The sequence below is a fragment of the Sus scrofa genome, chromosome 3, assembly GCF_054392235.1.
Source record: "Sus scrofa isolate SSC_HxYL_T2T_F1_AM1 chromosome 3, Sscrofa_HxYL_maternal_Yorkshire_Landrace_v2.0, whole genome shotgun sequence".
Taxonomy (NCBI): Eukaryota; Metazoa; Chordata; class Mammalia; order Artiodactyla; family Suidae; genus Sus; species Sus scrofa.
In genome coordinates this window covers 84,485,152-84,497,143 of record NC_139385.1, presented here as the reverse complement: position 1 = coordinate 84,497,143, position 11,992 = coordinate 84,485,152, and the positions used below count along the sequence as shown (strand labels likewise).

The 11,992-nt window shown below is 46.7% G+C and overlaps 1 protein-coding gene across 1 annotated transcript in view; it reads right to left on the bottom strand.

Moving 5' to 3' along the window:
• Positions 1-6,323: 6,323 nt before the first annotated feature.
• The window catches only part of C3H2orf42 (chromosome 3 C2orf42 homolog), a 28,530-nt gene continuing 22,861 nt past the window's right edge, over positions 6,324-11,992 (bottom strand). Inside the window, 1 exon segment of the mRNA NM_001243818.1 lies at positions 6,324-7,014. Within this exon segment, the coding sequence (NP_001230747.1) occupies positions 6,806-7,014 (209 nt within the window). The 3' untranslated portion in view covers positions 6,324-6,805.

The window sequence follows — 11,992 nt, the reverse complement described above, 5'->3', positions numbered from 1 at the left end:
ATAAGCTACAGGAGGCTAGCTTGTCCCCAGGTCTCAAGCCATCCCAGGAAAGGTATCTTGGCTATAGCAATGCAGCATGAGATGAAAAACTCTGGGAAGGGGCAGCTAGAGGAGAGACTGAAGGGTGCCTCAAAGCAGTGTGTGCCCTAGACAGGGCTCCCAGCCGGAAATCCCACAGCCTCTCAGTTAAGTAGTATCACAGGTGCTGGGGCCCAGAGAAAATTCCCATCACCACCCTCCCCCAAATTCTGATCAGGCCCCAGGTTCAACTCGTCAGGTCATCGATGAGTCATTTGCCACCTTTTCTTCCAAAGCCACAGGCAGGACTTGGAACTCATGCTAAGAAAAGGGAAGCTTCAGTCCACTAAGTACCAGGACACAGAACCGTACAAAGCCTTTTGTTCTATGGACTACCCAGGGATTAATGCCCCTGCCAAGTGACTCTAAGGACCCAGTGGAGCTGAGTGGGAAAAAATAATTTTTTATATTTTGACTAACCATCTGCCACGTGCTAGACACAGACTAGTTAAGTCTGCAGAGTGGAGGATATTTTGCAAAGGAGAAAACCGACAGAAGTACTGAATGACTCTCTCAGGGCAAACAGTAAGAGGCCAGCAGGAGCCCACGCTCCCCCTCACTCCCCATCCCGCCGCACCGCTAGGGCGAAACACGGCCAATACCAGGCAGGCGGGGAGGAGCCCGGACGCAGCTGCTCCCTCCCCGCCAAGCCGCGCTTTCTGAAGCTCCGGGTGCGGCCTGGGCCCCACGTGCCCGCTGCTCCCGCGGACCCGCGGGTCGGAGTCCAAGCTCCGTCGGCCCGAACCAGGAAGTCGGTGCCCGGCCTCCCAGCGGGTCTGAAGGCGGCTAGGTTACGCCTGGGCGACCTAGCCGGCTAACGACCTCAGGAGTCTCGCGCTGGGCCGCCGGAACCCCTCCTCTCCGAGCCCGCCCCGTCAGCACCTTTCCCGCAGCTCGGCCCGCCGCCCTGGCCCGCCCGGGCCCCACAGCGGGTCACGAGGCAGCGCCGGAGAGTCGGCAGTAGGCGCGGCCCCGTCAGCCCCAGCGGAGCCTGCGCTCGGCGCCACCCCCCACGCCGCGCGCCACGTCCCCAACCCCCCCGCCCCCCGCGTGCCACGCGGGGAACCCCGGTGACGTCACCGCCCTCCTGTTCTCGCCTTCCCGCGCTCTCCAGAAAAGACGCGAAGGTGGTGACGTGTCCGGGAATTCAATGCGCCTGCGCAGGAGGCGTCAGCCACACAACGTCCTGCAGCGCCGCCTGGTGGAAGAAAAGCCCAAACCGGCCGGAAGCGTCGACGCGGGCGAGAGGAGAACGTGACTGACGTCAGCTCTTGGAGCCGAGGGGGCGACCGCCGCGTGACCGGCCCTCGCTCTGCGCGCCTGCGCATCTTTATCGTCTCCTTTTAAGCACAGGGTGGAAACTTGATTATTTCGCTCCTTGTTTTAAGATTGTAACCTTTCCTTGTATCGAATGGGTTAAATTGGTCTTTAAAGGAAAAACAAAGTGGGGGGGAAGAAAATATATGAAGAAAAGGAATAGCAATACTCTTCATATTTACTTCCAGCCTTTTTTTTTTTACTTAAATCAAAATTGAGATTTGCTGTGGTTTTAAGCCCAAAGTTCTTAGGGAGGTACAAAAAGCACCAAAGCTAAGTTAGAAAAACACGGTAGAAGAGAGAAGTGCAGAACAATAGGTGAAAGGATAATAGCTAGTATATAACAAGCGTTTCAGACAGTATCTTATTTACCCTGCATAATATCCAGCTGAGGAAACTGTGGCTCAGAGGGTTAAATAGCTTGTCTGAGATGGCTCTGCTGCTATCCACTCTGGTAAGTGGGTAGCAGAGTGTGTTGACGGGTTGGGGCGTTGAACCCAGGGGTTAAAATCTGAACCGTAGGACGGTGGGCTGGGGAGAATGGCGAAAAACCTCAGGGAACATACATGGATGAAGACACTTTTTGTACTTCTGTATCGTGGGATTAGAACTAGTTCGTAGGAACGTGTTGGGTCAACTTGGCAGGAGCGCACCTTAAGCAGCTCACGCTATTACACTCCCTTGAAATGCATAGCTACTCTTAAGGGCCCCTAACTGCGGAGGTCACCGCCTGCAGCACTGCCCTCTCCCGTTAATAGTCGCGAAAGGTAGCGGTCAGCACCAGCACAGGTATTAGGTCCTGCAACCCAAAGTGCAGTCTGCAGTCCAGCAGCATTTCTTCCATCTTATAAACGCCATCCCAATCCCTTGGTGAAGCAGGTGGGATGGTAGAAAGATACGAAGGGAGTTTGCAGAGCTGGATGGTGGAAGGGCAGGCAGACAGGGAGCAGGGTACTTAAGGAGGTTTTAAAAGAGGATCATATAAGGAGTACCAAAAAATATCACAAGATGCAAAGGAAGAAAAGTAGGAAATCAATCTGAGAGACTAACAAAAGAAAGAACTAGGTTAAGGGGGTTAAGCAAGTCCAACTTGGGATAAGTCACCAAAAAAGTAGACACAAGTGCTGTTCTTTGTAGGTGACTTTTGTGTGTATTATGCTTGAGACAGTCCCTAATTCAAAGAACTGGAGGAAGGCAGCCCCTGCCCATTCCCCCATCTTCAGCAGATGGAGTAGGGTTTCTCTGGGTTCTTGTAATAGAGGGCAGATCAGGCAGTGACAAGAGTGCCCCTGGGATGACATACACAGGTTGTACTATATATGGCCAGGCCTCAGGGCTGGTGTGGATGCATGTGTGTGCACATGTGGGTTGGAGGGAAGGGCAGGTTATTAGCAGACCAGATGTAACAGGAATCAGTGAAAGATGGAGTGAATTTTTGTGACTGGAAATGGCTTGGCCCAGAAAGTCACAGGGCTGATAGCATCTGGTACCTTGAGAAAGCCAGGTGGCAGGCTTATAAACCTTCACTTAGGTGGGTAGTTCTTGGGAGTCAGATTTTCTGGACTTTTGGGTGGCCTGTCATTCTTCCAAATAGTAGTAGCAAGCTGTTGAGATGATAGTTCTGGTAGAGGCAGGTGTGAATCGAAGTGTTCTAGGTATAGGAGTAATAAGTTGTCCTCATGATGCCCATTACGTTAGGGGCCCAGCCATGTTGCCTGGAGGAGTTAAGATGGATTCTCTCTCAGACCCATTAATACACTCAGTCTGAGGATGATCAGTCTGTGCAACAGAAAGTTGCGTAGACATGAAGGGTTTTGTGCTGCTCACACTAGAATACAAAGTGGCTGCAGCATGGAAAGGCAGTAGCTGGGCAGTCCCCAGAAGTGTAAGATTCCAACAATTAATGGAGGAGATATGCAGGGGATGATACAGATGAGTGTGTATATGGGTGGGTACAGAGTTTGAAGAGCACTAGGACCACTCTACTCTGATAGCATGGGTAGAGTCTGAAATGAGGTCAAGGCTGATGGTGTCCCAAAGGTGTCTAGGAGTGGGTACAGTACTCGGCTAGGGCCATGTGTGACCTGGCAAAGTCAGTTTAGAAAAGGTCAATGCAACTCTGAACATCATTCCAGACTTTTTCTTGGCTATACCTGTAGCATGTTGAAGTTCCCAGGCCAGGGATCAAACTCACACCACAGCAGTGACCTGTGCCACAGCAGGGACAATGCCAGGTCTTTTAACCTACTGAGCCGCTGGTGAAATCTGCCATTCTAGATTTTGATGGGCTCTATTGGTGGGCCAGGGGTGGTCCTGGGAGAAGTCCTTAGTATTTGAGTGGGGGCTTCTTTGGATAAATTATTTGCCCTAGCCATGTGTTTTATGACCCCTGTTGGGTCATTAAAAAAAAAAAAAAAAAGTATTGCTAGACCTAGCCAGGATTTGCCTGTCAGTCATAGGCTTGGTTTGGTCAAAAAGCTATGACTAATGTCCTCAAGTGTTTAGATTGAAGGATTTTTCAGAATGGACCAAGCAATGTGGTTGAGCAACCTTAGTTGTTCTTGCTTTTCAAGCAGGCAATCTGCCTGTTTTTTTTTGTTTTGTTTTTGGTTTTGGTTTTTAGAGCCCAGCAAGTGGCATATGGAGGTTCCCAGGCTAGGAGTTGAATTGGAGCTGCAGCTGCTGGCCTATACCACAGCCACAGCAACTCGGGATCCGAGCCACATCTTTGACCTACACCACAGCTCATGGAAATGCCGGATCCTTAACCCACGGAGCAAGGCCAGGGATTGATCCCGCATCCTCATGGATATTAGTTGGGCTCGCTACCACTGAGCCACAATGGGAGCTACTGCCTCACTTAGTTTTCTCTTTTTCTCTATGCCTTTCTAAGCCCCTCCTCTCCTTTAAAGCCCAGCACAAGGTCTAATTCTCTTTGGGCCTCTGGATTCTCCTCAAGGATTTCCCCCACTGTCTGAAGCACTTGGGGGCTCTCCACACAAGCTACATATCCCTCTCTTGTAGGAGCACAGTCCCCCCATTTTACAAAGAAATGGTCACGGATTCCCCCCCCCCCCGACCCCCCAGCCACCCAATTAGGCACATCAGATCCTTTCTTTAGGGGATTTTGGGTTTCTGGATCAGAGAGAGCAGAGCAGTCAGTCCAGCTCTAGTGTGGAGGGACAGCCATGCTTTCAGGTGCATCAGGAGCTAGAATTCCTACCAGAAGCAGCTAGTCTGTGCTGACAGTGAGTGAAGCTCCAGGAGAGATGGGTCAGATGGACCGTGGCTCCAGGGGTTCTGAGGAGCCACACCCCATCTCCACCCCAGGATGCCTGTCCAACCTTGTTTCAGTGTCCATAAACCATTCATTCATTCCCATTTTTGCCTGAGCTGGTTAGAGTTGGATTTTTGTTACCTACAATCAAAAGAAAACAAGGAGTTCCCGTCGTGGCGCAGTGGTTAACGAATCCGACTAGGAACCATGAGGTTGCAGGTTTGGTCCCTGCCCTTGCTCAGTGGGTTAACGATCCTGCGTTGCTGTGGCTCTGGCGTAGGCCAGTGGCTACAGCTCCGATTCAACCCCTAGCCTGGGAACCTCCATATGCCGTGGGAGCGGCCCAAGAAATAGCAACAACAACAACAACAAAAAAAAGACTAAAAAAAAAAAAGAAAACAAAAAGCCTACCTCAAATGGACTTTTCTTGTCTTCCCAAGGATAATGCATTATAAGGAATTTATACTAAAGCAACATGATACAGTGGAAAGAACATGCACTTTGAAGTAAAATGAAACATTTTAATGCTGTTTCCAGCAATATACTTAACCTCAGAGACTTTAATTTTATGAGGATGGCGAAACTCAAAGAATGGTGAGGACGAAATGAGATGATTAAGTGAGAATGTAAATGAAAGTTCCCATTGTGGCTCAGTGGTAACGAACCTGATTAGCATCCGGGAAAACAGAGGTTGGATCCCTGGCCTTGCTCAGTGGGTTAAGGATCTGGCGTTGCCATGAGCTGTGTTGTAGTTTGCAGATGCGGCTTGGATCTGGCATTGCTGTGGCTATGGCATAGTCCAGTAGCTGTAGCTTGGATTTGACCCCTAGCCTGGGAACTTCCATATGCCACAGTTGCAGCCTTAAAAAGCAAAAAAGAAAAGAAAATGCCTGGCATGTAGTAGGCAGATAGGAAATGTTTATTCTTTCCTTCTTGAAGACAGGCTTCCATTCTGGGTCTTTCCATATTTCCAGTCTGTAATCAGTGAATTCAAAAGAAGGAACTAAATTTTACCAACTGTTTAACTTTTTGGAGAGGAAAGAAGAAAATAAAGTGAACAGGAGTTCCTGTTGTGGTGCAGCAGAAAAGAGTCTGACTAGGAACCATGAGGTTGTGGGTTCAATCCCTGGCCTCACTCAGTGGGTTAAGGATCTGGCATTGCCATGAGCGTGGGGTAGGTCACAGATGCGGCTTGGATCCTATCTGCTGTGGCTGTGGCATAGGCTGGCAGCTGTAGTTTCGATTTGACCCCTAGCCTGGGAACCTCCATATGCTGTGGGTGTGGCCCTAAAAAGACAAAATACAAAAAAAATATATATATATATATGTGTGTATATATATATATATATATATACACATATATATTTACATAGTGAACAAGCCACTACAAGCATTTGTTTGTTTTGTTTTGACTTTGGCTACAGCTTCAACACGCAGAGGTTCCCAGGCCAGGAGCTGAATCCACACCATAGCAGCGACCCAAGTCAAGGCAGTGAGAACACCAGATCTGTAATCTGCTGAGCCACCAGGGAACTCCTACGAGAATTAGTCTGTAATGTCAATATTCCCTGGACCTCTTTTTCCTATTTCACTATCACCTAAATTTCTCAAAATGTTTATGATTTTATAATTAGGCCAATATGAGATATAATTTGGAAAAACTAGTGACACTGTGCTTTATTTGAGAACAGAATAAAATGGCATAACTGGAACTCTGACAGGATGGTCCTTAATAACATTCTGCCATAACCAAGGTATTATTAACATTTCAACACTGTTGGTGTAGGGCAGAGTGCTGCTAATAACCTTAGAGAATTAGGAAAAGGTTGAAACAAACTCTAAAAGTGGGTCCTTTAAAGAAGATGGTAGGCTGGTTTTCTTTTTGTTCCCTTAAAAACTCTAGCCAGAAATACCACCCAATTTAGAATGAAGACTATACACAGCAGCACCAAAAGGGCTATTTACAAAAAGAGTTTTTCTTCAACAGTATCCAATTGATTGTGTTGAGAAACTGCGTCTTAGCTAAGAGTGGTTCATTAAGGAACAAGGCCATCTAAGTGCCTGACTAGTATTTAAAGTTGTCAAAGGGTTGGGATGTGCAAATTTAGCAGCAAAAGCCTCTTTTGTTTTGCCTCAAGGGAAAGTAATGGTGGTCAGAGGTGCAAGCTCCAAGGGCTGGTCCAGGGGGGGCCGCTGGTCTTGGTATTCTGCCACATGGCCATTCCGGTGGTGACCGTACTCAAACTTGATCCGAAGCTCGCCAATCTTGGATTGGGGAAGAATATCTGGGATCCACTCAATGATGAAAGGTGTTGGCTCCTTTTGATCTGGGGAAGTGTTGCCTTAAGGAAAAAAAAAGACTGAGAGTCATGGCTCAGTGGTTAACAAACCCAACTAGTATCCATGAGGATGCAGGTTCAATCCCTGGGTTCGCTCCCTGGCCTTGCTCAGTGGGTTAAGGATCTGGCGTTGCCATGAGCTGTGGTGTAGGTAGCAGATGCAGCTCGAATACAATGTTGCTGTGGCTGTGGTGTAGGCTGGTGGCTATAGTTCTGATTCAACCCCTAGCCTGGAAACCTCCATATGCTGTGGGTGCGGCCCTAAGAAGATAAAAAAGACAAAAAAGAAAAGATTGAGTAGGATTGGGTAGTACCACTCCAAAACAAATTTGAGTCTGGACAGGTCTTATTCTGTTCAAGAATTTTTTTTTTTTTTTTTTTTTTTGCTTTTTAGGGCCACACCCATAACATATGGAAGTTTCCAGGCTAGGGGTCCAATTGGAGCTATAGCTGCCAGCCTACACCACAGCCACAGCAATTCAGAATCCAAGTCATTTCTGCAAACTACACCACAGCTCACGGCAACACCAGATCCCTACCCACTAAGTGAGGCCAGGGATCGAATCCACATCTTCATGGATCCTACTCGAGTTTATTACCACTGAGCCCACAATGGGAACTCCCTGTTCAGGAGTTTTAAAAGGAAAGGAAAAAGCTTAAAAAAAACCCAAAAACACTAAAACTACATGAAAAAAAAATAGTGGGGAAATAACAAGAATCAAGGGGAGGGAAAAGTGATCACTACTGTATCTCTACAAAAGAAAATTGCAGGGAACTATCTAGCATCCTCAAAATAAGACCCAGCCTTTACAAAAATAGGGCCAAAAGAATCATAAATAGAGCCCAGACTGAGAGAAAAGAAAACTGGATGAGTTTAAAAGAGAGACTAGCAGGAAAAAGTCAAGATTCAAGGAAACTAGAAAACAGAATTAAAATCCACATGGTTCTAAAACATATTACAAACCCGTAATAACCAAAAGAGTCTGGGACTAGCATAGGTCTAAACAAATTAAAAGAACAGAAGAGAAACATCTAAAATGGACATACAAAAAACAGGGAATTTAAGATAAAGGCAGCATTTTCCATTATTAAAAGAAGTACAGAGTTCCCTGGTGGTTCAGTGGGTTAAGGACCTGGTGTTGTCACTGCAGTGGCACAGGTTCAATCTCTGGCCCAGGAAGTTCTGCATGCCACGGGTGCAGCCAAAAAAAAGAAATACAAGTAAACGTTTCTTAAAATAAATGGTGTGCATCAACTACATAGTTATCTGGAAGAAAATAAAAGGTGGCAGAATCTTTCCTTATAACTTACATCAAAATAAAGTCCAGAAAATCAAAGATTTAAACATAAAAAACTCAGGCTAAAGGATGCTTTTGAAAAAATATGAAATACTAGCAGATTTTAAAATGGGGAATATGGGGAATTGTCTTGTGGTGCAGCAGGTTAAATATCCACGTTGTCACTGCAGTGGTCCAGGTCACCATTGTGGCATGGATTCAGTCCTTGACCTGGGAATTTCCACATGCAGTGGGTGTGGTCCAAAAAAAAAGAAAAGAAAGATATTCCATAAAAAGAAAAAAAAGGAGTTCCCTCTATAGTGCAGTGGGTTAAGAAACTGACCACAGTGGCTTGGGTTGGCGGGGAGGCACAGGTTTGATCCCAGCCCAGTGCAGTGGGTTAAAGGATCCAGCACTGCTACAGCTGAGGTGTTTGTTGCTTGGATTCAATCCCTGGTCTGAGAACTTCTATATTTCAAAAGTGCAGCCATAACAATTTTTTTTTATAAAAGTAAATAAAACAACTGAGAAATACAAGAGCCAGTTTTTTGAAAAAAAGACAAAATTCTGATGAAGAATATAACTGTAGATTTAGATTTTAAAAGTTATTTGATAATCTTCTATATAAAAAATTATAGGAGTTCCCTTCATGGCGCAGCGGAAACAAATCTGACTAGGAACCATGAGGTTGCAGGTTCCATCCCTGGCCTTGCTCAATGGGTTAAGGATCCGGTGTTGCGTGAGCTGTGGTGTAGGTCGCAGATGTGGCTTGGATCTGGTGTTGCTGTGGCTCTGGCATAGTCTAGCAGCAACAGCTCCAATTAGACCCCTAGCCTGGGAACCTCCATATGCCGTGGGTGTGACCCTAAAAGGACAAAAGACCAAAAAAAAAAAAATAATAATAATATAAAAAATTATAAAAATGAACATAAATTTTGGATTAAAAAATAGAATTCTGGAGTTTCCGTCGTGGCGCAGTGGTTAATGAATCCGACTAGGAACCATGAGGTTGCGGGTTCGGTCCCTGCCCTTGCTCAGTGGGTTAATGATCCAGCGTTGCCGTGAGCTGTGGTGTAGGTTGCAGATGCGGCTCGGATCCCGAGTTGCTGTGGCTCTGGCGTAGGCCGGCGGCTACAGCTTCAATTAGACCCCTAGCCTGGGAACCTCCATATGTGGCAGGAGCGGCCCAAAGAAATAGCAAAAAGACAAAAAAAAAAAAAAAAAAATAGAATTCCAGGGATTTTCTGTTGTGGGTCTGTGGGTTACAAGGCCAACTAGTATCGATGAAGATGCAGGTTCGACCCCTGGCCTCACTCAGTGGGTTAAGGATCCAGCATTGCCATAAGCTATGGTGAGATCACAGAGGCAGCTCAGATCCTGTGTTGCTGTGGCTGTGGTGTCAGCCAGCAGCTGCAGCTCTGATTCAACCCCTAGCCTGGGAACTTCCATATGTCACAGGTAGGGGCCTAAAAAGACAAAAATAAATAAATTAAGAAAACCAGATATCACAAGCTAAGGAATTTAGCACTTTTCTATGTATGGGAAGATACAAGAGTCTAGGCTCACTTAAATCACTCCTTTTTTTTGGCTTCACTGGAGGCATGGAGAAGTTTCTGGGCCAGGGACTGAACTTGCACCACAGCAATAACCCAAACAACAGTAGCGACAACACTGGATCTTTAACCCACTGCTGCCACCAGGGAACTGCAAGAGGAAGTTATTTCTAAAAGGAAGCATTGTTTATACCAGCTAAAAGTTTGAAACAACTTAACTCAGGACTGATTAGAGTGAAATAACTTTTTTTTCCCTTTTAGGGCTGCACCCTCAGCACATGGAAGTTCCCAGGCCGGGGGTCGAATTGAAGCCACAGCCACCGGCCTACGCCAGAGGCACAGCAATATCAGATCCGAGCCACATCTGCGACCTGTGCCGTAGCTTTTAGCAACACCAGATCCTTAACCCACTGAGTAAGGCCAGGGATTGAACCCATATGCTCATGGATACTAATTGGAATCTTAACCTACTGAGCCACAATGGGAACTCCCACAGTGAAATAACTTAATGAATGAATTGTATGCGTCTATTTAAAAATGTTGTATTCACAACAACCAAATGGTAGAAGTGATCCAAAACTAATTGAGAGATGATAAACAAAATGTATATATAATGTACATATAATGAAATATTTTTCAGCATTAGAAAGCAAAGAAGATTTGACATATGCTACAACATGGATGAACCTTGAAGACATTATGCTAAGTGAAATAAGCCAGTCACAAAAGGATAAAGACTGTATAATTCTTTTTTTTTTTTTTTTAGGGCCACGTCTGCAGCATATGGAGGTTCCCAGGCTAGCAGCTGAATCGGAGCTGTAGCCGCTGGCATACACCACAGCCACAGCAACTCCAGATCTGAGCCAAGTCTGTGACCTACACCACAGCTCATGGCAATGCTGGATTCTTAACTCACTGAGCAAGGCCAGGGATCGAACCCACAACCTCATGGTTCCTAGTCAGATTCATTTCCACTGGGCCACACCGGGAACTCCCATGATTTTTCTTTTTACTTTTTATGGCTGTACCTGCAGCATATGGAAGTTCCCAGGCGAGGGGTCAAATCAGAGCTGCAGCTGCCGGCCTACAACACAGCCACAGCAATGCCAGAACCAAGCCGCGTCTGCAATCTATGCCACAGCTCATGGCAACACCAGATCCTTAACCCACTAAGTGAGGCCAGGGATCAAACTCAAATCTTCATGGATACTAGTTGGTTTCATTTCCTCTGAGCCACAACAGGAACTCCCTGGAAACTTTTCATGCACAGAAAAAAGTCTGGGAGTTCCCGTTGTGGCGCAGCAGAAACAAATCCGACTAGGAAGCATGAGGTTTCAGGTTCAATTCCTGACCTTTCTCAGTGGGTTAAGAATCTGGTGTTGGAGTTCCCGTCGTGGCGCAGTGGTTAATGAATCCGACTAGGAACCATGAGGTTGCGGGTTCGGTCCCTGCCCTTGCTCAGTGGGTTAACAATCCGGCGTTGCTGTGAGCTGTGGTGTAGGTTGCAGACGCGGCTCGGATCCCACGTTGCTGTGGCTCTGGCGTAGGTTGGTGGCTACAGCTCAGATTGGACCCCTAGCCTGGGAATCTCCATATGCCGCAGCAGCGGCCCAAGAAATAGCAAAAAGACAAAAAAAAAAAAAAAAAAAAAGAATCTGGTGTTGCCATGAGCTGTGGTGTAGGTCAAAGATGCAGCTCGGATCTGGCATTGCTGTGGTGTAGGCTGGCAGCTGTACCTTTGATTAGACCCCCTAGCCTGGGAACCTCCACATGCAGTAAGTGCAGCCCTAAAAAGCAAAAAAAAAAAAAAGTCTGAAAGAGGATACACCAAATCTTTTTTTTTTTTGGTCTTTTGAGGGCCACGCTTGCGGCATGTGAAGGTTCCCAGGCTAGGGGCAGAATGGGATTTAGAGCTGCCAGCCTATGCCACAGCCACAGCAATGCAGGATCCGAGCCAAGTCTGACCTACACCACAGCTCACAGCAACGCCAGATCCTTTAACCCACTGAGTGAGGCCAGGGATCGAACCTGAGTCCTCATGGATACTAGTCAGATTCATTTCCACAGAACCACGATGGGAACTCCAGGAAACACCAAAATCTTAATGGTGACATCATCTACGGTGGGTGGGATTACAGGTAGTTTTTATTT